This window comes from Seriola dumerili, unplaced genomic scaffold, assembly GCF_002260705.1.
Source record: "Seriola dumerili isolate Sdu_G_001 unplaced genomic scaffold, Sdu_1.0 BDQW01000331.1, whole genome shotgun sequence".
In the NCBI taxonomy this organism is placed as follows: Eukaryota; Metazoa; Chordata; class Actinopteri; order Carangiformes; family Carangidae; genus Seriola; species Seriola dumerili.
Genome location: NW_019174586.1, coordinates 2,107,991 through 2,134,051, shown reverse-complemented (window position 1 = coordinate 2,134,051; position 26,061 = coordinate 2,107,991). Strand labels below are relative to the sequence as shown.

General features: G+C 39.4%; 1 protein-coding gene and 1 long non-coding RNA gene across 3 annotated transcripts; one reads left to right on the top strand and one right to left on the bottom strand.

The window, feature by feature from the left end:
* The first annotated feature begins 1,469 nt into the window (after nt 1-1,469).
* On the top strand, nt 1,470-3,546 carry LOC111232753. The gene is made up of 3 exons (XR_002665567.1): nt 1,470-2,634; nt 2,736-2,787; nt 3,459-3,546. It is a non-coding gene; the product is annotated as an uncharacterized LOC111232753 (long non-coding RNA).
* LOC111232752 (phosphoethanolamine N-methyltransferase 3-like) lies at nt 2,823-12,954 on the bottom strand. Of its 2 annotated transcripts, none has more exons than XM_022760398.1 (12): nt 12,853-12,954; nt 9,961-10,132; nt 8,251-8,406; nt 7,323-7,459; nt 6,931-7,082; nt 6,572-6,760; nt 5,804-5,893; nt 5,580-5,669; nt 5,348-5,470; nt 4,456-4,587; nt 3,420-3,536; nt 2,823-3,277 (listed from the first exon to the last, which is right to left on the bottom strand). In XM_022760398.1, exons 2-12 carry the CDS (start codon nt 10,119-10,121, stop codon nt 3,167-3,169), a joined length of 1,458 nt encoding a protein of 485 aa, XP_022616119.1. In that variant the 5' UTR covers nt 10,122-10,132; nt 12,853-12,954; the 3' UTR covers nt 2,823-3,166. The 2 variants fall into 2 exon arrangements, with proteins under 2 accessions (XP_022616119.1, XP_022616118.1); XM_022760397.1 differs by lacking the exon at nt 12,853-12,954 and adding an exon at nt 12,433-12,606 and having other exon boundaries at nt 2,824-3,277.
* Between the last annotated feature and the right edge of the window lie 13,107 nt (nt 12,955-26,061).

Sequence of the window (26,061 nt, the reverse complement as noted above, 5' to 3'; positions counted from 1 at the left end):
TAATGTACACATTAAAACATCAATAATCATAATCCACTAATACAATATAAGTGCATATCATCCTGAAATGGGCCGTTCTGCATAGTGCATACTTTTACTGTTGTTACTTAAAGTTTATTTTGATGTTAATACTGGTATACTTTTAATTAGGTGAAACTCTGAGTTAATCTCCAACCACTGTACATCTATTTGGACTCTGTCCATCCTGCCAGCTGTAGGCCTGTCACCACAACAAACAACTAAAACAAAACAAAAAAACATAAACATTTTTTAGCTGAGCTGTGAGGGTTGATAATTCACTAGCATGGTAAAGGATGTTTGTCTAGGATGTGTGTAAACAGTTTGCCTCCAAAATAGTGCTGTCCACCTTTCTTCAGAACATCTGGTGAATCACCAGTTAAATTGAAAGATGCGTCAGAAATATTATTGCAAAGCTGCACAGTGGGTGTAACACTGGAATATCTGGACAATTAGATAATGGTAAAACTAAAGTGCTTGCAGGATGTCATGTCTTGTTAATCAGCAGCGGTTCAGAACGTGTGAAATTCGTTCACCCACATTTTGTGTATGAAAGTGTGTCAATGAAAAGCACACACTTGGTAATTTGTAAGAAATCTTGTAATGCTTTGGCAAATGGAGCTGCTGTTTGTGTCCTTATGTGAACACAGCACACCCCAACGATACTTGTCAATCCTGCTGATGTCTTTTATATTGCAGGCTGCCTGAAGACTTTTGGGTAATATGCTTTAGATGATAGCCTGTGACGTACAGTATAATTACTCCACAGTTATGATGTAAACTTTTGCACTCTAACAGTGTGCCAGCACAGTATGCACCAAAACACAAATATATAGGTCCTGGGAAACAAGATGTGAATAAATGGAATGAAGGGATAATAATTTGGGATATTACAAAAAACTTATATTGTGGTTATTTTTTAACTACCGGATATCTAATCTATTCTTACAGGGCACAGTATGACCTACTGAACAATAATATAGATGTTTGGGAGGAGTAAAGAGAATTTATACTGTAGATATTTTATAACTACTGGTTAACTATTCCAATACCACAGGGTAAACTATGTATGAGTTGCTGAGCTATACTCTGGTCGTTTGGGAGGAACTTAGAAATAATTTATGCTGTAGTTATTATCTAATTCCTGGGAACTGATATTACAGGATAATGTTTATGTAGTGTGATGTTGTTGCGCTGTATCTTAAACAGGACATTGTACGTTTTTTAAGAATTTTGTATGGATCGAAGCATAGACTTTTATTTTGAAGGATCCGGTTAGCATTTCCGCTATCACGCGTCCCAGATTCTTCAAGTATTGCTAATATGTCGTCAGTATGTTCATTTAAATTGAGTACATGGGTATATTGGGTTTCATGTTTTGGTCAGATACCTTTCTAAAAAGGAGCAGAAGGTTATCCCTGTAAGTATTTCCGTATTTCTGTATTTCATTTTCCCGAACTGCACTTGCCCTACTTCCGATTTTACTTCCTTATTGCTTCAGACCTTTTCCCGAGATGGTAGATACTCTGCTCGCTTCACTTTCCCAGCTTTACGTTGAAAATAAGAAAAGTTATTCATAAACACGTGTAGTTTTAGTCCAGTAATATTGTTGTGTTTTGTATTAGCAATTTTGTTTATTTTCATGCACAATTTAGCGCCTTGAGTGAGAAGTGTGCCGGATGTTTATGTGTGACGTGGGGTTGTAGTGTAGCGTCTCATGCTGAATATTACTTGTGAAGCTGTTTGTTAACATTGCGCAGTTTACTTATGGTGATACACAGGCTCTGAATGCCCTATTTCTTCACACTTGCAGTTGACAATTAGACCCACCACATAAAGAAGATAGTGGAATTTTAATATGGAAAAATGGCTTCTGCCTGTTAAAAATAAGTTCAGATGCTGATTTATTAAGATGTTTTTTTATTTATTTTATGTTATTCTGCGTTATTACACTTCACGTTTAGGGCTGTGATCTAAGGACTCTGTACACAGGCAGGTTGTGAATGCAGACAATATGCGATCAGAGAGCAAGCAAATCATCATCAGAAAGGCCATGTCATAGCTTGGTGGTTCTGCTTATGTGTGTTTTAAACACTTTTATTTTAATAACCTGCAAAACTTTTGCTGAACAGAAACTGTGGCCATAAGTGGCAATCACAGGATGAAGAGAAGTCATAAAGTCAGTATACTGACTCATTAATGTCACTTTATTGTATGACATGCATATTATTGCATGTGAATCCGACTTTATATTTGCAAGAAAGAATGTGTTATATGTTCTCTCAAACATTACTGTTTAACAGTGTATTCAAACCACTTGTTTAATCACTGGGAGGGTCGAAGACAAAACCTAAATGTTCTTTCTGGAAAATTTTGTCACAGGAGTGCAGTGTTTGTGCAGAGAAGCTGAAACTTCATGAGCGGATTGGTACGCAGGGTTGACAGTTAATTTTGGTATATGTATGCATGTATGCATGCAGGTATGTGTGTGTGTTAGGGGTTGGGGGGTGTTTGGTGAGTCATGGGGCCAAGCAGCACCTGTGCTCATTGGAAAGTACAAGTCTGACAAGTTTTTGAAACTTATGACTACCTGCAGACTAGCTGATATCATTCCAGGTATGTTTCTGCAAACTAAAAAAAAACAGCTCAATGTATTACATCATATTTTTTACTGTGAGATGATCAACTTTGATGATCAAATTTGAACTATATTTCAGGCTCAAAGGAGGAGAAATAGATCCTGATAGATCCTGGAATTTCTTAAATAATGTAAGTTTGGGCAATGAAACAATATTGTTATATTGTTTTATTCAATATTAGTCTTTTTATTATTTTATGTATCTCATAAACAAAATTGACAATACTGTCATTTTCATGTTTAAATGTTATCAAAATAAGATTATACAGTAAATACTGTTGCACATATAATTTTGAATATATGAAAATGATGGACTTTTGTTACAACATGTCAGTACCATGTCAATATTGTAATATTAATACTGTGCTTACTCAGCACATGGACAGCATTTTGTCTAATTACTTTTAATTCTTTGAAACTTATCAAAGACAAAACCATAGACAATAGGGAAAGAAGGAAGGAAGCATTCCTTTTTTCTTTTATTATCGTCTCTATTCTTGGTGCAATCACTCAATTCCTCATTGCATAAAAGAGTCCCCATCGTTGGTCTCCACTGTTGGAACGTTCCAGTTTTTCTCTCCATCCATTCACTATTGTGAAATAGTCCTCTTCAGAGAACTCCTGCAGGGGACACAGGCAGAGGCCATGAGCAGTCATCCAAAGAATTTAGTTTCTTTTGTTTTTTTTAAGTTAATGAATGACATGATGTGGGTGCAAGTATAACCTTGTGTTGTTGACATAATTTTGAAGTGTGCATGCTAACCTCAATGAATTCATCCTTGATGGCCTCTGCTCTCTGCAGCTCCGTCTTAATCACCTGGATGAACTGGGCTGTTCGGTCTTCTGCCTGAACGTTGCAGAAACCAGCCTCCTGAATGAACTACATAAGGAGATGCAGAAGGGGTGAAGTAGAGTGGCAACAGCACCACCAGCTGATGGATAGCAGTAACACATCAGCAACACATCCACAGAGGGCACAGTCACACAAGGGTTTTGTGTACGGGAGAAGACTTTGACTTTTAAGGACTTACCCAATATGCTTATCTAATTCTTACCCAAAAGTTTTCACCTTTGGCCACTGCAAAGCAGACATGTCTGTCTGGTGTTGCATGGTGTGCCAAGTGAAATGTTTTCTATGAGGCCATCATAGAGCTCCACTGTTGACCATTTTTAGAGGCTGCTGCAGTGGTTTATAGTAATCAGTCCAAGTAAACAAGATTTCTGTACTTTTGCAACGTTTCCTTATTGTTTGTTTGTTTGTTTGTTTCCCGACAGTGTGGTAAAATAGATGCAACACAATGATTTAAAATTTTTGAGGTGCATTATCATTTTGGAAAAATAAAACCAGAACCAAAACAAATGGGTGCCTGGAATATAGCCCAGCCTATATTAGATTTTAAAGGCAATGTCAATATCGTAGAGTTTAAGTTAGTATATTTATTACACACATTTCTATACTCACAATTATTGTAATTTATCAGACACCACATACAAAAATACTGATAAATCTATGATAAGCATATATCAACATATATGGTGGCTTGGTTGATTTATTGCCACAGCATTAAAAATAATTTGGGATATTTGGAAGGTTTACCCTTTTACTTTGGGCATAAAGTGGATGGCCGTCAGTAAGTTGATATATTGGATGGTAAAGTTTGAGAACAGACACAACAGTGTCCCAGACACTGAAACTGAGAGCAATTGGTCCTGTATGCCAATCCTCTCGTCACATATTTGTAAAGAGGACCAAAGGGCTGAACAAACTCTTACATAATTAGGCTGTACTGTTTGTTTACCTTGCCATACTGTGAGGGTGTATAAAGGACGTAGCCTCTCTGTTTGACGTAGGACTCAAACGCTGGTGTCCAGGGCTTTTCGCCACAGCAGTAGTCACTGATAAGCAACTGGCCACCTGGCTTTAACCATGACTGGACGCAAAGAAAGAAATGAAAAACAAGTAAAGACAGTTAGACTGGATAAAGTGACAAAAAAGGAAAACAAGAAATCTGTATAGTAGGGGTATAAGAACTCTCCAAATTCACAGTTTGATTCAGACCTCAATTTTTGCATCATACCTCTTTTTTTTTTTTTTTTTTTTTTCTTTTGGGGTTGGGTGGGGGTGGGCGGTTGGGAGATGATAACTAAAATGTTATCATCTGCTGACTTGTATGTGCCCCTGGCAAATAATGTGGCTATTATCCATCTTGAGCTATTAAGCCTAACCTTTATGGCAGGCATGATAACCCGATCATGACTGGACCAAAATAGTCACACGACACACAAGACATAGGTGTAATGTGTCATATTTACAAAATATTGAGCCTGTCCTAACTTTAAATAGAATAATAATTTGGTGATTTACATGTGTTATAGTGTGAACTGTGAAATGAAAAATTAGTTTTGTTACATTGTAACGTAATAACAGCTCAACTGGTTGCACCTGCAGGGTTAGGGGTTACTGTTCGGTCTGCTGGTATTACAGCATAAGATCATAGACTTTTAATTCCACAAATCATTATACCCCTACTGTATATGACATCAAAATGTTGCTTTTGTTTAGTTTTTGTTTATGTTTTGTAAGATCTACCAGATTTCCTCTCCAAACAAATTTAAAAAATGGTTTGGAAATCATTGAAATCAAAAGTTTTGACTTAATACAATTGTCTAAAAATGAGAGAAAATGCTCACATGGAAGCGTTTGAAGAGGGCCAGTTTGTCATCTATGTGTAGGATCGTGTCTCTGCTGTAGATCACATCAAAGGAACCTTCTGGGAACGTTCTTTTAGTGGCATCAGCCACCTCAAACTGGACCTGATGTAGAGTACATGCCATTATTGATTTAAAAAAAAAAAAAAAAACATTAATCAAACCATTAGCTGTGGTGTTTAAACCAATAGGATTAGGGAACATTTAGACGTACTGAAGGCAGCTTCTCAGTGATCGCCCTCTCCATGGCGATGTCCACCATGTTGTCTGACAGGTCCAGGCCAAGCACTTCCACTCCAAAAGTCTGAAACGGGACATTATCGTTGCCATCATTACAGGCGTTGCAATCATTCTAATCATTATAACATCTCTCTATCTTCATTTTTAGTATCACCCTAACTATGCCAGATTCCTTGCCTCCAGTTCCCTGCCTCTTACCTTTGCCATGTAGAAGTCTCCTCCACCGATGCCACAGCCAACATCAAGAACCTTCTGTCCGGGCTTCAGGTTCAGTAGATCCACAAACTCCTGTTAGCACATGTTGCAAAAGCTTTAGTTTAATCAAAGCCCTGAAAGATTGACCCATATAGTTCTGTCTTAAAGCCCCCATTATCTCCAAGGATGAGTAGGATGAAGGGTACAGGTTTTATACTACAATGTTAATTTTTGTATTTTCATTATTTCATTTATGACTCACATATCAATTCTTTGTACCATCTTGGAAAAAAAAGTTGTACAGTAATATACCACAACATTACCTTAAATTTCTGAAATGTAGGCGTTTTAAATAAGTTATCACATCTCACTTTTCTTAGTCGTTAGTGATGAAAATGAATCTATAATAATGCTGAATTAAACACTCCAAGGTCTGATGTCTGTATTGATTCATGTGGCCTTGTGTGCATTGTAGAATGAAAGTGCAGCTTCTCTCACACAAAGATAATAGAAACTTTCAAAGACAACAGGTTAAGAAAAGAGTAGTATCCGCTGATAAAGCTGCTTCAATAAAAGTCATGGTCATTTATTTGTTTGATAACAAGACTGAGAGTTTACAGTGTCTAGGAACAGCAGTGCTTTGAGCTAAATGTTAATGTCAACAAGCTAACATGTTTATACCATGTTCACTGTCTTAGTTTAGCATGCTGAAATTTGAGTATTAGCAATAAACACAAAGTAAAGCTGGGGTCGTCCAGCCTTTATTCCTACCTTGGTAGTGCTGGGCCCGCCCGTGCTGACATAACCAGCCCCAAACATCTTCTCATAGCGCAGGATACCGCGGCTGGTGTACTGCTGGTTGTCCAGGAACTGCTGGAAGGTGCTGAATCCATTCTGGTTGTTTGAGGAGCGGGGAACCCTCTCCAGCAGCCAGCAGATTTGATTGGGATTGTTCTTCATCTGGAACAGGAGAGGATGCAGGTGGGGGGCAGTGAGTGGGTAGAGAGGGAAGATGGGCAAGTGAGATGGCTTAACTGCACATTGACACGCCAACATCACATACTGGTATGCCCCTCTATGTTATAGTTCAAGTCTCATTTAATAATTTAGTAAAGCTTAAAGGACTCTACCTCAACATAGGTCTGAACTTTCTTTTTCAACACAATGTCGAAACCAAACTTTTGGCCCCCCTCAGGCCCCTCCACTTGTACTGATGATACCAGGTGGCTGTATTGTGCCTCAGTGCGGTAGCAGGTGGGGTTGAAGTCCCTCTTGCTGTCACCTTGGAAGAATGTTACAAGTTTAAACAAATCCTTCTCGTTATTGTATAAGAAAAAGATAAACTGGTGACTGTTGCTTAACAGTTGTAACAGCAGATTATGATATATAAAGAATGCAGAAACTGAATCTGGACTGCAAAACTTAAATTTGTCACAGCTTTATTTCAGATTCAGTTACTGTAAATGTTTAAATACTGAATATGATGTATGACAGATATGGACATTCAATATTAGCTCAGTACCTGATCGGTGGTTGCAGGATTCTCTGAAGAAGAGAAAGCCACCGGGCCGCAGCCAGCCAAGCATCTTCTCTATGAAGGACTTCAGCTCCTCGTCACTCAGGTACATCAGCAGCCAGTTGGAAAAGATGAAGTCAATGCTGAGAAGCAGATTGAACACACCAGGAGCATTAACCGCATTTGTTTTATTTTAATATATGTTTTTTGTATAGTGTTACTCTGAGTGTAGTATTCTGCTCTCTGATCTCTTGCTGTGAAAAACTGGTCAACAACACTGACGCCACGTGCCGACTCTGGAAGTTGGTCATAAATGCCAAAACAACATGGAGTCCTTGTTGTATGCAAGCGCCTTTGCCTATATGAACCTACATAAGACGGGTATTGTGACCACAGTACGACTTGGTTTGCTTTGTTCTCATGAATCTTGAGATAGTCCAATTGTGGAGAATGTCAAGTATTTAGTGATTAGGAGCACCAATGCTCCTCAATAATGATACATTTTGGAAAGAATGGGTCGAAAAAGAAAATGTTGTGTTAAATTGTATTCATCATTAAAATGACAAGTATAAACCGTACTTTAACTAAAGTGTAACTTATTTTCTTTCGTCTAAATAAAGACAATAATGTGATTTTGATGCAGTTTAGAAATATTTAATGTATCTGTTACCTGACAGCCACAAGGGGGTGCTAGTCTGTTTCTGTTCGGTATTCATCCACTAGTGGCCTGAATGACTTGCCACTGGAAGCTAAAAAATTTCATGGCAACCCACTCAACAGTTTTTGAGATATTTCAGGATGAACCAAAGTGAGGGGTCGATCAAACAACTGACAGACCAACAGAATGACACTGCCGCTCCAACAGACACACTGCTATTGTGGCTAAAAACAAAGACATAAAGTGTTAGTAAGCTACAGACATCTTAACACACACCTGTTTGGGGGGATATCCAGCTTTGTGACGTCAGCTCGGATGAAAGTAGCGTTGCTATGGTGACCATTTTCCTGTCTGTTCCTCTCCACAAAGCTTTCCATGAAGTCCACAGCCGTCACATGGGCAGCCTTGGTCAGCAGGTGGGTGGTGTAACGACTATAAAGACACATGTCAGTATTACTGTATATCTATGCAGCTCTAAACAACTGACGTCATCACGTCTTATTTGCATTCTGACTAGTCTCAGCCCTTTATCTGTTTGCGTCTCTCCTACTCTCTGTGCTCACATATACTATAGTCTCTCAACTTGGCCGGATTTCCAAGAAAGTTGTTCTCATTCACACGTTTTTCTGTTTATGTTGTCAGGCAACGGAACAAGTTCGAAATAGTGACTGAAATGCGGCCCATTAAAACTACAACACCTTCCAAGCCATTTCCGTGTTGCTGCTCTGCCCTTGCTAATATCCCGATTTTCTTTCTGCGACATCGTCTGACAAAACATCAAGTAAGTTAGAGACAAAAACTGTGCTGTGATTTCGGCTATATTTACTTGTATCATTTACTTGTAGAATGGTCGCTCCGTGTGAAAGTTAGAAGCGACAGAATATCTTTCATTATTTTGTCTCACAGCAGTCTCCTTCTGGGATCCACTATTGTTTTCAACAACTGTAGGCTATTTCCTTAAAGGTGACCGGGGTTTTGATTTACCTCAACTGCAGAAGGTAACAGGGGTTTATTTGAGGATCTGTTTGATAAAATTAGTCTTACAGCAATTTTAGTAAGGCGTTTTCAGATGCCTCTGTTTACCGTGTTAAAGTTGATGCATCAGCTGTTAATACAAACTCAACAGTTCCTGAAATTGTTTCAAATTAAAAGTCCTCTAGTGTTTCAGTGGGCAGAAACTCTTTATTTCTTAACTTTTAGTGCTGTGCAGATGTGCTGCACTAAGTGTACTGGCTCATTTCCGGTTTCTGGTGTTACTGATGCTTACACGATTTTCAGATCTGCTTGTTTCTTTAGCTTAGCAGTTACCGATGACTTCGCTCTTTCTTTCCCACTCTGCTGCACTATCTGTGTGTCATAGGTTTTGTTATTCCGCTGCCTCCTGTAGTAATAATGGTACATTATGATGCAAAGTTGTTTATTAGCCGTAATGGAGACGAGTCAAAATGAATTGCAAGCGTCATTGCGGTTTCCCTCTAGCTCCCTTAGCCCAAAGCCCATACATGGTCCAGCCACATCTTTGTCTTGTTTGAAAAAAAATCCCTAAATCCAGCGACAAATGCGCTATATTAGCAACGCTGCAGGCTGTAAACTAATAGAAACTATTGGCGCCAATTCATTTTGAAAGAGCAATGGCCAATGGGGAAACTCCCTCACTTGTTATTCAGTTGACCAATGGTGGAAATAAGATTACTCAAATAGGATCATTTAGTCAGTCACTCACAAACATGACTGATTATAGGACTGGCTCTCTGTTGTGGTCCAGGCAAAATAACCTATGCTGGCTGTATCTCTTTGTAAGAAAGGAGCATCATGGGCTCTTGTTTATAAAGCTTTTCTTAAGAACCTTACATCTTGCATGGGAACCTTATCAGACTCACTCTCATGTCTTTTGCTATAGGCCCCGAAATTAAATAGCGACCTTAATTAAACCCTGATCACACACGATCCACTACTACACAGGCACAAATGCAGCTGTATGCTCACCCGATGCCAGCTCCGAGCTCCAGCACTTTGTATCCGGTCAGGCAGGGCAGCATGGAGAGGATCTCAGGCAGCTCATGCTGAGTCAGCTCCCTGGCCCGAGAGTCCAGCATCATCTCCTCCACTGTGGCGGCCTGTGAGTGCTCCTTCCAAAACGCTGTCATGTTGCTACGAACTGTGAAGCACACAGGTGTGCAAGTGAGGTTGGCAGAAATTTGTGTGTAGGGGCAGTAGCAATACTATTAAAGGTAGAGTAAGGGATTGTAATTTAATACACTTTTTTTTTAAATCAAATTCAGTTCAATTTTAAATAGGATTGATTGGGAGATTGCGGACGAGAGACCTGTGCAGAGACTGGAGGTAAATGGCGAGCACATGGAAGAAATTTGCTACTGGTGACGGCATGACAGTGGAATATACTCCACGCTGCAACTGGCCCGCACCCCAAATGACAGGCACACAGAGATGGTGAGGAAAGAGGCTGATGGGACAGATAAAAACTTAATTAATTGTATGGATGTTTTGAAGGTACACCAACCCACTGCTGCGGCGGCCAACTGTGATTGTTCCTGGTATTCACGATGGCCATTCCAACTATGGTGGAAAGACCTGAGAGAGTTGAAAGACTTGAAGATGGATGCAGAGTTTGCTCTGTTTCTGCTGGACAGGTGGGTAACATTAGCTTTGCCAATAGGTATTGTTTTGTCTTGTTTGCTAATGTTTATGATAGCTAACTCAAATTGGTTAGTTAGCAAGCAGGTACTGGTGTCACATTTGTGTTTGGTATTGTTAACTTACTTGTCCACAGACATTTGGCTCACTTTATAGTTTGCCAAAATATGCTGTTTCTGTGATGTTAGCTTTAGAGTCGTGATTATAGCTGTCTGAAGATGGATGCGCTGGCTATGGGAAACCGTTTTGTCCTCTCTGCATGTTAGATTTGCAGCAGCACCTGCAGCAACGGTTTGCTGTCTTGTTGTTTGCTCTGTATCATGTTATGTATTTATTTATCTGTACAACGTGCAAAAGGTTTTATGGTCACAAAGACCTAAAACCACAAGTTAGCACAGTGGATTTATTTGGTTCGATGCATGATTCGAAATGCTATGCCAGGTAACTTCCTTGTTAACTTAGCTTCTAAACAATCTTACAACTAACTCTCTTTAGTTTTTACTCCGCTGTGTTTATGGTGCTGTGTTTGTGTGCATGCCATTTGTTTGATGACATTTTATTATAAGGTTTTGGTGAGAAAGATTATTGACTTCTATGCTGTATGCATTTCATGCTGTCTGTCTGGATTCCACCACTATGTCGATGCTTTGGTAATGGGCGTCCATGTATTTGGGGGGGCGGAGCTTCTGAAAAATGTCAACATTCTTGCTCCAGTACTGCTTACTCTACCTTTAATATAATATTAATATTTACAAGAACACAAAGATGATGTTTAAGAGGATGGACTTTCATGCTGCCTGGTCAAACAAAAATGGAACAAGGATATGCAGTGAGACAATGATAATGACATATAAATAATTAAATAGACATAGTCTCCATGCATACAATAACAAGTTATCAATTTAGTTTCAATGAATTTTTGAACAACACAAGTCATTGTTCTACACGTATATCCTTGGGAATATGTGGCAGAGTTCAATGACCCCTACCTGTGAATCATCTATCAAACAGTTCAGTAAACAAAAACAAGTATTCATTATGTTTCTCTTCAGTTCAGTTACATCCTAAAATAAACATCCAAACAAGAAGCAGACAACTCATGTTACTTTCATTCAAGTTAAAAGTAAAACTTCTATGTTAATTCATAACTTTTGACCTAAAATTCTTCAAAGATAAATGCCACAGAGGTCATGTCTGGCACACAGATTAACCATTAGTCAAACATGATTAAGTAACCTTAAAACAATACACTGATGTGGCACATCATGAGGCAGATTTGCCCAGAATTTAACTGTTGCACTTTGTTCGCTATTAAAATGTAGGATGTATAATAATATAATGCAATAGGCTGCAGGAAATGATGCAATCATGCACTCCTGGTTTATAAAAAAGTTTATTTTATCCACAGACAACCCAAACACCAGACTTTGCTGAGCTGCCAGCAGCACAGCACAGTAAAGTGGCCACTAAACTCCAATCTTCCTGTAAAGAGGTGATGACAGTGGAAAAGTAAATGTCTTCACAGTCCCCTACCAGGTTACACACTGAGCACTGGGATAAGTGCAGGTTAACATTCAAGCAGACAAATCTACTGGGATCAAATGACAGCTTCAGGCAAATCACTGACACATTACAGCTCAGAGTACAGGATAACATCCATCAGCAGCACAAAACAAAACATAGAAGCTTCAACAACGTTCACACTTGGGTGCCATCAGTTGCATCAGCTGGCTCACATCCACGTTTCAATAGTAATTTCAACTTCTCACCACTGAAAGAATTCAGTTATAACTCTGCTCATACCTTTTTCCATGGTGGTCTTTGGCTGATTTGAACTTAAAGTAAAATTAGTCAACAATGCCCATTCAGTCTGGCAATTAACGATAGTTTTAATTATACGTAGATCACTGTAAGTATCCTTTGTCTGACAGAGCGCAGGTTCCACGTTGTGTGGGTGCTCTTTAAATAACAGGGCGATCGTGGTGCGTGGAGGAGGTGGTCGCCAGGTAGTAAACCGACCATTAGGATGCGCCCAGTATGATGATAGGGGAGGGGAGGGGGAGCACATGAATAATCATACGAGGACGAGGGTCTGTAGATTATCAGAGACATGTTTATGGCCGGGATTCACCTGACAATGTGCACACATAATAGACCTCCATAAAAGATCTCAGAGAGAGACACATCTACAGATACGTTAGTGTGTCAGTAAATTACACTCACATCTCTTTGCGCGGTGGTTGGTTTATGATGAATTGTGGTGGTGGTGCGGTGTGTGTTTCCTGGTCTCCCTCGCCGGCTCACAGCTCATCCCGCCTCAGATGTGCTGACACGTAGGAAATAGTCGGTGGCATGCGCCGATTGCATCATTGCCTCATAGTGCAGCTGAAAACCTCAGCGCTGTTAAGGTGGAGAGCAGTGACTGCTGAGCGGCCGACCCTGACAATAAATCTTACACTACAGAATCTTTCATGTTGACATGTTTTGATCAGACCTATAAACACAAGAGTCCATGCACGCGGCACAGTTATCGGGCGTTTTCGTTGATAATGAAATGATTGTTATGACTCGACAGAGACTACAGGTGCAGTTTGACTTGAAAGTTGCAGTGTCACTGCAGCGTTTTAGTGTTAAGACTGAAACAGGGAATCTAACAGTTTGTAACACAGTATGCAGCCGTTTTCGTAAGGCAGGTTTTTCAGTGACTCAGGGGGATACACGTGTGCAGAAGTTGCCCATGTGGTCCAAGGCCATGGTGAAAAATAAATAGGAGAGACTGTGATAACCTACACTATCGTGTTTTGAACCATTTATTCATACAGTATTTATGAATGTTAAATATGGGGGTTGAAATAAAGCATATCAAGCTACCAAGGGCTTTATTAGTAGGTCATACATAATAGTAATTCTTTTATAGAATAGTTATAAGTAATTGAGTTGTCTTGCTGCTTTAATAGTCCCTTAAGTTGCAGTTAAAAAAAATAATTAACAAAATATATCAAAGTTAGTAAACCATTCTACATTTTTTTTTTTTACATTTAATTTGATCTGTTATTATTATTCATTTATTTTACAAAAATCTACCATGACTACAGCTGTGACAATAACTAGTTATTAAATGGATTGTGGTCAAGATGTGGTCCGCTGAAGGAGGAAAAACAACAACCAAATTATTAATTAACCATTGATAATAAATTTATTAATTTTTTTATTTTCTTATAAATCCCCATTAGTGTGACTAATTAAAAAAGTGGTGCTAAATCGGGTTGCTAAGGGATTCTTCAGCATACGGCAGCAACTTAGGAGGAGTACTGAGAAGTTCATTTTTCCACAGATAAGAAGCACCGATGGTAAATAGTCCCGGATGGAAACCTTTTGATCCGCAATAATCAGAATCATAAACAAGTTTATTTACCAAGTGGGCTGTACACACAGTCGATACTAAATGCCAGAGCAATGTAAATGACTGCACAAAAACATAAACATAGCCATTATTGGTTAGGCAGGTAAATTAGACAGTATAGACAAACATACAGAAAAACTGCACTCCCCTTCATGTGTACAGTTACAGGATAAAATGTACATGAGCTATGGCATTATTTACTATATGTACAACACTGGACAACAAGATTGTCTTGCATTGCAGCTACACCATAATGGAAACTGTTTCCTGAGGTGATGACCTGTAGGAAGAATCTGTTCTCATGTCTGGTTGTTTTGGTGCCGAGTGATTTGTAGCTCCTTCGGGGAGGGGAGAAAGTCAAATAATTTATGTCCAGGGCTTGACTGGTCTGTGGTGATTTTCCCTGCCTGACTGTTTACTGACTCTGGAGTTGCACAGTTCCTGGAGAGTTGGCTGGGCAGCACCAGTGATCTTTTCAGCAGACTGACTGTCCTTCATAGTGTTTTACTGACCTTTGTTGTGGTCCATCCAAACCAGACTGTGATTGTTGTGGAGAGACTCAATAGCTGTGGTTGTCCTATGATTTTAAATGCCTTTACCACCTTATGCAGGAGGAGACACTGTTACCAGATAAGTGGAGGATGGTTAAAACTGTTTTAAGTGTATGTAAGTGTTTTTTTGTTGGCACATCTTCTGTCTTTTGTTGTAGTTCCTCTTTAGATCCCAGGATACTCAGAGGTGATCATTGGTGCACAAGGAGAGCACCACTGGATCTTCTGCTTTCTTTCTCTCAAGATGTTTGTTAGTGTTGTTGAATATGGTGTATTCTGTGTGAGCTGGAGTGAGTGTGGTGTGAGTTCCTATTGTACCAGCAGTCAAACACATTCAGGTTGTCAGCCAGTTTGCCACGGAGTGGGTAGAGGGTTTCCTGGAGCTGGTGATGTTTTTCACCACGCTGTTGTCGAGTCATTGGTTGTAAAGATTTTATACTTGTAGTGTAATTCCTCTTACTCATATTTCCTTTGTCAGTGAATTTTCATCTTCCCTTCTGTGGGCCTACCTTGAGCTGGTTAAGCTGACACTGGCTGTGAACTTTGATTTGTCATGTTGTATCTCTGCCAACTTTTTTTTCTGAAAACACTCACAAATAGACCATTCAGCTGTACCAACATTGCCTGAAAAGGCAGGTCTTGTTCTGCATACAAGCAAACTTTGGTGTGGTTCAGTTTAGTGAGGGTATTGATATGATGTATGAATGTATTTTCATTTTTTTCTTTGTTGCAGAACAAAGGTGTTCCTTCTATTTCACTGATAGACATTTGATGGCGGTGATGTGCCAGGAAATGTAGCAATATGCCAACAAAGGCAAGGAAATAGAAGCCTGCTAGCTAGTAAACATGGATGTTAACAATATATGTTTCAAAGTTTTCAGAAAATCATGCACGCACCATGTTTATTAGGCCTCACGGATACACACCTATACACACCTGTATAAATGCAGCGTGATCTAAACGTACAAGACTCAAGTCAGTCAAGACTGCAATGAGAGCCTGGGAAGCCAGTGAGGGATCGTCTCCTTCTTGTAACATTACAACATGAGCAAATCCTTTAAGGATACAATTGAGAAGGACAAATGAGAAAACTAGGAAATAAATGGGGGCTGATATGGATGCCAAATACCAGAGTATAATTGCAAATAAATTCAGTTAGGTTATGTTCATCTAATACGGATCATATTTGACAGCAAAACTTTTTGACCTCTCATTACAGCCTAGTTTTCAAGAAGCTACTACTGTTAGTTTGATTTTAATATGAATTTTTAATTTTTGTGCTGTACTGCCAACACAATTTTAATCCAAAAAGGAGACATCACTTTGGTCGTAATTAAAGACAATTAACTACAAAGATAAATAAATATATGTTGTATTTACAATATGGCCATTGAATGAATAAAAGAAATTCTTTCGTTTTTTCCTCAGAACAGATAAGTCAGATATGGAATTTACATGTAGTATTTCAATAAATATTGCCTCAACATCAGAACTGATATATCTGTGTGGTCTATACCAGAAGTTGTTTAGTATGCAGATACATTATCATAGACTTAACAGTGGATTAGACAGAGAGAGAAAAAAGGCTTTTGGTGTCAAAGCAGGGGCGTGCAGTGCCAGTATGTAAACAGTGTGCATAATTTTGTGCACAAGTGCGCTTGTGGATTCGTTTGTGTGTATATGTGATTGATTACTTGTGTTTGACTTTTTGCACAGTTCCAGCATAACCACATCCAAAGTTCTTTGTAACAAGACTGAACTAGACAAGAGCATGATATATCAGGGGGTTTCTGACATAGATAATGATCCAGAAAGTCCCTAAACATGGTCATATAATATCAACACCAGTTAAAAGTACATGTTAAAGGTATGTCAATGTCAGTACTGATAAAGGAAGAATATATTGACCAAAAGAAGGTGCCTCTAAGTCATGGATGTTAAACCTAGTTCAGCATGTAACTGAAACTGAATAGGTGACTGACTTGTGCAGAATGATTGAACTCCAAATGGATTTTCAATATGGTTCATGCTAACTTTAGTTAGGACGTGGTGATGTGTATTTATAATCACTGTCCATTTCACCTCGGGTGAGTGTCCCTGTACAGATGTGAATCAGAGCCCAGTGTGGAGATACGTGATTTAGGCAGTGATAATCAATAAAAAACAAAAAACAAGAAGAATTGAGCTGAAGTATAATATATTGAGACTGAGAATTAGATCTTGATCTTGATCTTGATCTTTGAAGTTATAAGGCATCATGGACAAGAAGTATTCAGTGCTAAGAAAAATGTAAAATTAAACATCAGTTCCATGACAACCGGGCAACTCCCTCTGTTGAGGAAGATTTTATTCAGTCAAAAGTTTTAGAGCAGCCACTAAATGAACCTTGTGGTGTGATTGTTTTGATAGTAGTCCATATTGTATATTTTAAAATCTCAAATAATCTGTAAATATCTGCAGTAATTGCCAAGATCTGAAATATTTCTGTTTCTCAAACACTTTGATGAGCCTGACAGCCATCTGAGCAGATAGGTGCGATACAGTATAGCTTCGTTGATAAACAAACATCCTGCAAATTGGTTGGAGGATGCATCTTCAGAAGCTGAACAATGTCTAATTGTTTGTTTGAACAAACTGAGTTGGAGGAGGAAAGGAGTTAGCATTTCCCACCACAGCAAAGCGACTGTAAGTGATTACTTATAGAGATAATATTGACATGGCTATTGTGAAAAATTAATTTTCTTGTCTACAGCTTTGGCAGAAAGCCTCATGTTCTGAGCGACATTTGCTATCTGGTTTTCACTGCTGGTTTGGGTGTGTCTGTCCAGGAGGCACCTCCAGTACATCCTGTTCTCCAACTGAAGGTTAAAAAGCGGCTTGTGAAAACCAGTGTTGCCTTAAACTTTTTATAAATTTTACTTATGTGTAATAAACATCATTCCTACTTCAGAAGGAGATATTTGATCAAACAAAGTTAACTCTGAAACTCTGAAACTGAAAAATGGATATACTGTAAGATGGACAAAATGATCTTGTAATGACGAAACTAAAGAAAGAAATAGAATTTTAAATGTAGAGTTATGAGGTAAATATTTTGGAGATGGGCTTATATGTTTTTATTGGTCATATTTGCACCCAAAGAGAGAGTAGATCAGAAATTTGGGAAACTTTCATGCAGGAAATAACCAGATGTTGTTTGTTTGAACGTGAGAATATGAAAGTAAAGACCACTTTCACTCTTTGTCCATTAGATGTCAGTAAAGACCCACAAAAATTCTGATAGAATAAAAGCAGCTAAACACAGGCAGTGGTAGTAGGATGTCAGGGATTATGGGGAGTTTGTGTTCTGTAGAGCTTTTAAGTGAATGAATGAATTCAGACAGTTATTAATCTACTTTTGCTATCTTTTAGAAAACACCATACACTCATAACAGAGGAGAGCAGAACTGACAGCAAACACAGGGTTTGAACATCTAAAGTTTTGGCAACAGCAAGGCATCATTAAATTGTAATGTTAAGAAAAGGGCTTAATCAGAGCTTATATAATACTCACAGGAAGCAGTCTCTGTACACAACCTGGTCTTCACTATAGACTTCTTTAGGGAAAAAAGGAGGTACACTTAAGAGTCATTTGTGTAGTTGACTGAGCAACAATACCGAGATAGGCATTCAAACGATGACTGATTAGGGTTAGGAGTCCAAAGTGTGCCACGAAAACATTCCCCACACCATTACACCACCAGCACCACCAGCCTGGACTGTTGACACACGGCAGGGGCCATGGATTCATGCTGTTGACACCAAATTCCAACCCTACCATCTGTGCCTCAGCAGAAATCCAGATTCATCACACCACGGGCTCGGTTTTTCCAGTCTTCACCTGTCCAGTTTTGGTGAATCTGTGCCCAGTGCAGCCTCACATTTCTGTTGTTGGCTGGCAGGAGTGGAACCTGATGTGGTCTTCTGCTGTTGTAGCTCATCCACCTCAAAGGTTGGATGTGTTGTGCATTCTGAGATGTTTTTCTCTTCACCACAGTTGTAAAAGCTGGTTACCTGAGTTACCATAGCCTTTCTGTCAGTTCCAACCAATCGGACCATTATCCTCTGACCTCTCTCATCAACAAGGTGTGTCTTTCTGCAGAACTGCTGCTCGCTGAATGTTTTTTTTTTGTTTTCCTCATCATTCTGAGTAAAATCCTCTGGACACTGTTGTGCATGAAAATCCCAGGAGATCTGTTGTGTCTGTCTGGCACCATATAATGTTTTGTAGCCAACATCACATTACTCTCTGTATTCCGTGCCTTTGCCAAAAATCTCATTAAAAAATGGCAAAAGCGATGATGAAATATGCTGCAAAACAGCCGACATATTAACATCTTATTATATATCAAGTAAGAAAAGAATAATTTTCATGGTTTTTTACCCAAAAAAAATGAAACTACACCTCAAGAATGAGGTTTAAGACGTCTTCTTTCATTTGTGCGCTGGTTTTACATTTCCTGCATGAAGTGAGGTGTAATGATAATAATAGTCCATTGTGATCATCACTCATAAATATTCATGAGGCCTTTCATGTGGAGAGGGTTTGTTTTGTTTTGTTCGCTGCTCTCCAGAATTAGCAACTTCCCCTGGGACAGAAGTGTATCGTTTTCTATTTTACCAACAGGTTCTCCTAACAGAAGATAGATGGGGAGAATCTTTTACTGCTTAAGTGCTGCCAATGTTATACAATAACTGGAGAAAAAAAAATGCGTTTGAGTCAATATGATATGGGAAATAAACAAGGACATATTAGATGTGCTCAGTCCCAGGGAGAAAATAAAGTAATTGCACTTCACTTGAACTTGAGTGCAGATGAGTTGTCACTGGAGCGAAAAAAAACATCTTTGCACATGAAAGATTGATCAGAAATTTCTCAAACCACGTTTCAGTTCCAGGTTTCCTTATTCCCTTGAGAGAAGGTAGAAGGTGGAAGTTAAACATCAGCAGAGAGAGTGATCATGTTGTATGTAAAATGTATTTATTTATTGATTGTACTACTGGGGCTGCAGATCTGAATTTCTGGAACTTTAGTGTTGTCTCTTTCTTGTAAGTCACTTTGGATAAAAGCATCTGCCAAATGACTTAATGTAAATGTAATGATAGAATACCACACACACAGCACTGCTGTCTTCATCCATCATCCCATCTGTCCATCCGTCCTCTCCACCACTTTCTGTATGAATCCCACTCAGGGCTTGGTACTCTGTTATACTGACTGATCTCAGTGTGACTGCTCTGTGCCATCCATCCATCCATCTTTAAACCCCCTGTGTCTAATCATTTTGACAAGGACAAATAGACACACAAAGAAGTTGTCAGTTTCCTTCTATGCTTCCAGGGCAGTGTCTTCACAGTAGAAAGCAAGAAATCATGACAGCCCATACTGTTCATTACAAGGTACTGTCCGAGTCCTTGAAAGTGAAAATGAACCGATTTTTAAGTTAACTTTAGACTCACTTTGGGCCCTTTCTCTGTGTAGATCATAGAGAGCGATACAAAGCAGACACTGCCACTGGCTGGATCCCTTCGCCCACATGGAAGCTGATTTCTTTTGAAATGGACAAGTGGAAACAACAGGCAGAACATGGCAAAGACTCCTGGCTCAGGGCAAGTTTATTAGAAGTGCAGTTGTGTCTTTGGACTCAACTTTGAGCCATGTGATTTATGTTAGGATAAGGGGGTTTTTATGTTGTTTCATATGGCTGCTGTTGGTCACAGGCGCTACAGCTGGCGTGAGGTTATTCACAGCCAGTACGTTGGAGGAGAGTTAGAACTACTTACATTTATATAAAAAAAAGAGGATCATTTAATACAGCATCTTTACTGTGTCAAACAGTGCCAGAAAATTTCCAAATGGAGTTAAGATATAAACCAATCAAGTTGTGGAATTTTATAGCCACAGTATTTAAGACTCAAAGGACAGGTTTGGATTTTCAGACACTCACATAAAGACAAAGAGTAAATTCTTCTCTAAAAGGAACATACGTTTGGAAGATTCCCATTTTATTGGCTGTCTCAGACTCCTGAAGTCTTACGTTAGCTTCAGCTGCACCTTTCCACAGAGCAAAGAGTGTGATTTTGTCCACCTATCATCACCCAGCAGTGGAGTCATGCTGGGAAGAGGTCACTTTATCATTAACTCTTTCGATGTGAATATTATAGTTAGATGGGTTTTTGAAAAAAAGTTTTCTCTGTTTGTCTGTGCATGTGAAATATGGCAGCGGTGAGGGCACCTTAAAAATCTTGTGTGATGTCTGGAAGGAATTACAGCGACAGGAGGCGTGTATTTCTCAGCTGAATGGACTGGCAGGACAGTGTAACATCCCTCAGGAGGTGGACGTGTTTTGTGAGCATGAATTGGAGCATGGACTGACTCTACCTGTTGTGGCAAATCCTCACCTGACTTCGCTGAACGAGGGAAGGGCGTGTGAGGCTGTGACTGGAACATTGTTGGGGAAAGGGCAGAGGAACAGTGGAGGGGAACAGCAGGAGTATGGGTAATGCTTATTCATTCCTCAACAACAACTGTCAAAGTCTCCTTGAAATAAAGTTTACCACAGAATACTGGTGTTGAGTTTCACAGGGAGTATTAGAATATTAAAGTTAAGGTGTAAACGTCAAAATGTAATTTATATGTAACTGAGCTATGCCCACTCAGCAAAACCCATGATAATTAGAGGTTAATAAAACAAGATAAGGAAGGCTACATCAAACAATGGGGAGTAACTGAGGAAGTAGAAGGAAGTACCCATCACTTCCTATTGCTCAGAGAGAAAAAAAGGTTTTTCATAATTAATAAAAACATAAAACTTATACCTCCCTCCCTGCCTCCCTCACTCTCTCCCTCACTCTCTTCCATAAGTTTTCACCCACTATAAAATGTGGCAATAGGCTATAGCTCTGGCTGTAGATATTGCTCTGCAAGGCCCATAAACTACTTACTCAGGGAACTGAGTTTAAACAACTGCATACCACATGTCAACACTATTTCATAACCCTTTCGTATATTTGGAGGCTGTTTTGTGAAAACTTCACTGATACAAACTGTAAACTTTTCAAAAGCTGGTTTTATTTTCAGATTTATATTATTTTACAGTACCTGCTTGAACAGCAAACACCGCACACTCATACAAAAGGGACAATGTTTTTACTTGTGTATTTCCATTTTGTGCTTTGTGCTAAACTACATTTCAGATACAAATACTCCACTTTTCACTCCATTATGGCTATTGTTACTTTAATCTGTTGATTATAATCTCATTAAAATATGATGAATTAGTGTGGCCCATAACAGTACACAATAGTATGACTAGTTAGTTTGACTCCAGCATCACAGGGACTAGCTGAAATATTAGATTATTGATACTTACAGATCCTCAAAATTACTTTTGATACTTTTACTAAATCTTCTGTACGTTATATGATGCACCTCCATCCATAGTATTTAACAACATCTGCACGTACACATTCTAGTACAGAAGATGGCAGTGTGCTCCTTGGTGTTGCCGCTGCATGCAAACTGTCTGGAGAGCAGTGGTTATTTACTGCTTCTGATAAGTGGATTTCCAACCATGTGGCCTGTCTGATAGAAATCTGTTTGAGGCTCTGATCTCTCTCTGTTTCTTGTTCCCCTCCTCAGGTGCTATCTTGCTGCCAATACCACCCACTTAAGTCTTTAGAGACCAGTGGACCAATTTTTTTTATTTACACCTCTGAAACAAGGTTAATCTTTGCTCCGACTAGGGAGTTTCACACTGATATTAAATTCCTGTTGTCGAACACATCCCTCAGATTATTGACTAAGAGTCAAATTCATTTTGTACAAGCGAGTTATTGTCATCACTGTGGGGGCCAGTGTGAGGTCTAGATGCACATTAAAGGTGCAAGTTGGAAATGTGATTAAATATGAGGAAAGAAATAGGACACTGAGGTCCTGATAGTGCCGCCAGTAACAGAAAAAAAAGTCTAAGCCAGAGGAGTGACTGTTACTCTGCTCTGTGAATACAGCTGAACACTAATTAAAAAGAGCCAGCAGACCTGTTGCGCAAAAACTTCTTTATTCCTGACAATGAAATATTTTAAGTTTTTTTCAACTCTTGTCAGTCCTTCAGTTTTTTCCTCTCTCTTTAGCAGATGAGAACAAAATGTGATATTTTTGTCCTGAGGCGCCTGAAGGCAGCAGGGGCCTGGAGGAACATTTAATAATCAAATCAGCAAATTAGAGAAGAATGTGTTATTTAAGCACGTCAGGATGAATTTAGACCACCAGCCCCCATAGTGTGAAACACCTCCCTGATGGTCCATTTATAGGCTGAATTTACCAATTTGTCAGTGCTCTGCAGTTTATATTGTTTAACAGGGTAGGACGCTTGGCATGAACTCTAAGCTTTAGGGAGCAAAAGTCCCCAGAGAAAACAAGGATGACCTTTGCCTGCCGGCTTTCAATAAAACATATGAGATTGAGCACAGAAGGGGTCACAGCGTGTGCACAGGCTACACTCTGATAAACCAGAGGGGAGAGGGGATGACTTTTATCATCCCCTCTCCAATATTACCTGCACTCTTTAACCCTCTCAGACCCCCCCACCTCTGTCTTTTGGACATGCTTTTTTTTTTTTATTGTTGTCCTGGAAACTGACTTTTTTAAATTGCACCATGTCATAAATGCCAGCTGCATCCAAACACACACAAAACTCCAAGTCTGGATTGGTAGTAAACTACTTTAGGACTTGGAAATCTCTGTTACAGGCCAGGGCCACCAGGGCAAAAGTAATTACACAATCTGTTTAGGTGTCATCAGCACATAATTTCTGTGGTCGCTCAAACATGAAGGAGACCTTGAGGTGCTTATTTGTGTGTGTGTATATGTGTGTGTGTGTGTGTGTGTGTGTGTGTGTGTGTGTGTGTGTGTGTGTGTGTGTGTGTGTTCCTCATTGGGTCTGGTTGAGCTGCTGTCAAGGTGTGGAAATGTAATAAGTAATAAGAGACGCTGTTCTAACTTATCGATTTCAGATGCCCTTGCAAACAATCAGAGTCAACAACAATCTTTATGGGAGAAAATGATGGCGGAGAGCTTGAGTGATGAGAGTTTATTAAAGCTTGTCTTATGAAACAAAGAAGTCTACAAATGAGAAAACACCTTGGCACAACTATAAGTTGTTGTTACAAGTTATATCTCTATGCTATAATTAAGAGTTTGCCTGGAAAAGATGAATCTGGCTGCATAAGGAGCATAAAAATATACACGTTTGTTTTAATGTAGCTATAAATAATAATATTACTGTCATTTAAGCCATTTCAAGGATGAACCTACTGTATTATGAAGTATGTGACATCGTTCATGTCTGGAACAATGAGTTTGACTCATTTTTTATAAAGAAGTACTTGTAAGTGTGTCCGCCAGGGAGCAAGAGAGCGAACGAGTTAGTAGTATTTTTATGTAAACTTACTACATAAATTTGACCAAGCTCAAAAAGTTGTAGTACTCAGAAATGTAGCGACAAAGGGGTTTGATTCATTTCCCACCTTTGGACCAGCAGTGGACCACAAGCAATCTCTTCTCTTATGTGAAAATCAATTTTTAGAGTGAGTGTATGTGAAATCTTTCATGATTTATTAGAATGCATTTTTTTTCAATCACATTTTCTTCCATCACGCTTATGAAGTACAGGGTTTTTGTGGCAATGTATAGCTGCTGAGGAACTTCTGTTCCAGTGAACTGTAGCTGCTGCAGACTCACTCAGTGGTGTTGACTTCAGTGTTCTCATCGGCTCAAACTTTACGGTCATTACAAACAGTAAAAAGTAGATTGAAAAATTAAATACCTGCTCTCTCTCTCTTGCTCCCTGGCACACACACACACACACACACACACACACCCTTACACAATTTAACAGCTTCTGTCTTAATTTTAATGGAAATAGACAGGTAGGTATTTGTATGAAAACACTGCAGAAAGGGACCAAAATAAAATTTGGGATTGAGACCCCTCCTTGTCTTAGCACAGCAAGCAGGATACCAAACCACAATCTTGATACCAAAGACCTTTTCATGGCCGAGCCACTGGACTGTGATGCCTCATTAAGCTCAGACTAAAGAGCCAGATTTGAATCAAACAGAATTTCCATGCATCTTACTACTAAAGCGAAAGGGGAATTACAGTTGTGCTGTCAGAACAGAGATGCTGAAAAAAAAAATCTATGTGCTCCATTGCAAACTACTCAAGCAAAGTAATCTTGTTTTGGCCAACACACTGGTTCAGCAGTTCTGAACTCTGCGTGATATTTCTACGTAACCTTTTTATGATTCATTTTGGATTAAAAAGCAAAGCCGGGGTATGGAGGTCTGACATTTAAAGGCTGCTGCCGATTTCCAAGGCCTGGAAGGCAGCTGCCTCTCCTGCCTCTCCTCTAACAGCGTAAGGCAGAGCTTTTGCTCATGCTGAAACTGACACCTGCAGACTCGGGCAGGGGATAACGGCGCAGTGAATCAGACAGTGAAGCAGAGTGAAGGCATAGCTCTGAGCCTACATTACAGCATAAATCAGAAACCCCAGGTAATTATTTTCATTTCTCCATCAGCTCGGGGATCAGTACCCTTGAGGTGGTTTCCTGCCCGTTAGCCCCCCACCTCGAACATCCTTAACATCCAGCAGCCCTCTAACCCTGACAGTTCAAGCATCTAATCCCATTAAAAGCATCCCAAGGTTGGCTTAGATGACTTTTTTTGTAAATCAGAAAAAGGCTATATGAGAGCAGAGAGAGAGAAATAAGACAGGAGAGAGACAGGCACAAATAAAAGATGGTAAATGATGAAGAGAGAAAAGGAGGAAAACGAAATCACCTCAGAAACAAATCAAAGAAAAATCCTCCGCGAGGATCAAACTCCACTAAGGTCAATAAGTAGGTTTAAGCAGGATTTGAGCTGGAGTACAGGGTGATCTCAGAGCATCTTAGAAAGTTTAGGAGGACAGCTGCACGGTGCTGTGTGCGTCTGTGTGTGCAAACAGTATGCGAGTGCTCTCATGAGTATCCATTTTTGTCTTTATGTGGGTTTGTGTACCTGTGTGTGATGGGTTCATCTTTCCTAAAGCATGTGCAGTATAATGTTTGTCTATTTTTGAGGTTGCACATCCTACAAAGCCTTTGCAGGGGATTTGACCAAACCCAAAGAAATGTGGATGAAGAGATAAATCAATATAAAGTCTGTTTCGTCTGTCAGGGATATTCCCATGTGTTCAGAGTAGCAGCTTTCCAAGAAACAGCATTCCAGTAAACAGGATGGATAGAAAAGCATTCTGTGGTGTGTATAGAGGTTGTTTCACAAGCTTTTATGGCTGCTGCCCAGGTGATAAACTTACTCTCTGGCTCTAAAGATGTGCATTCAATCTAAAGTACACCGCTGCACAGTGCAACAACATCGCTGCAAGGTCTGTCT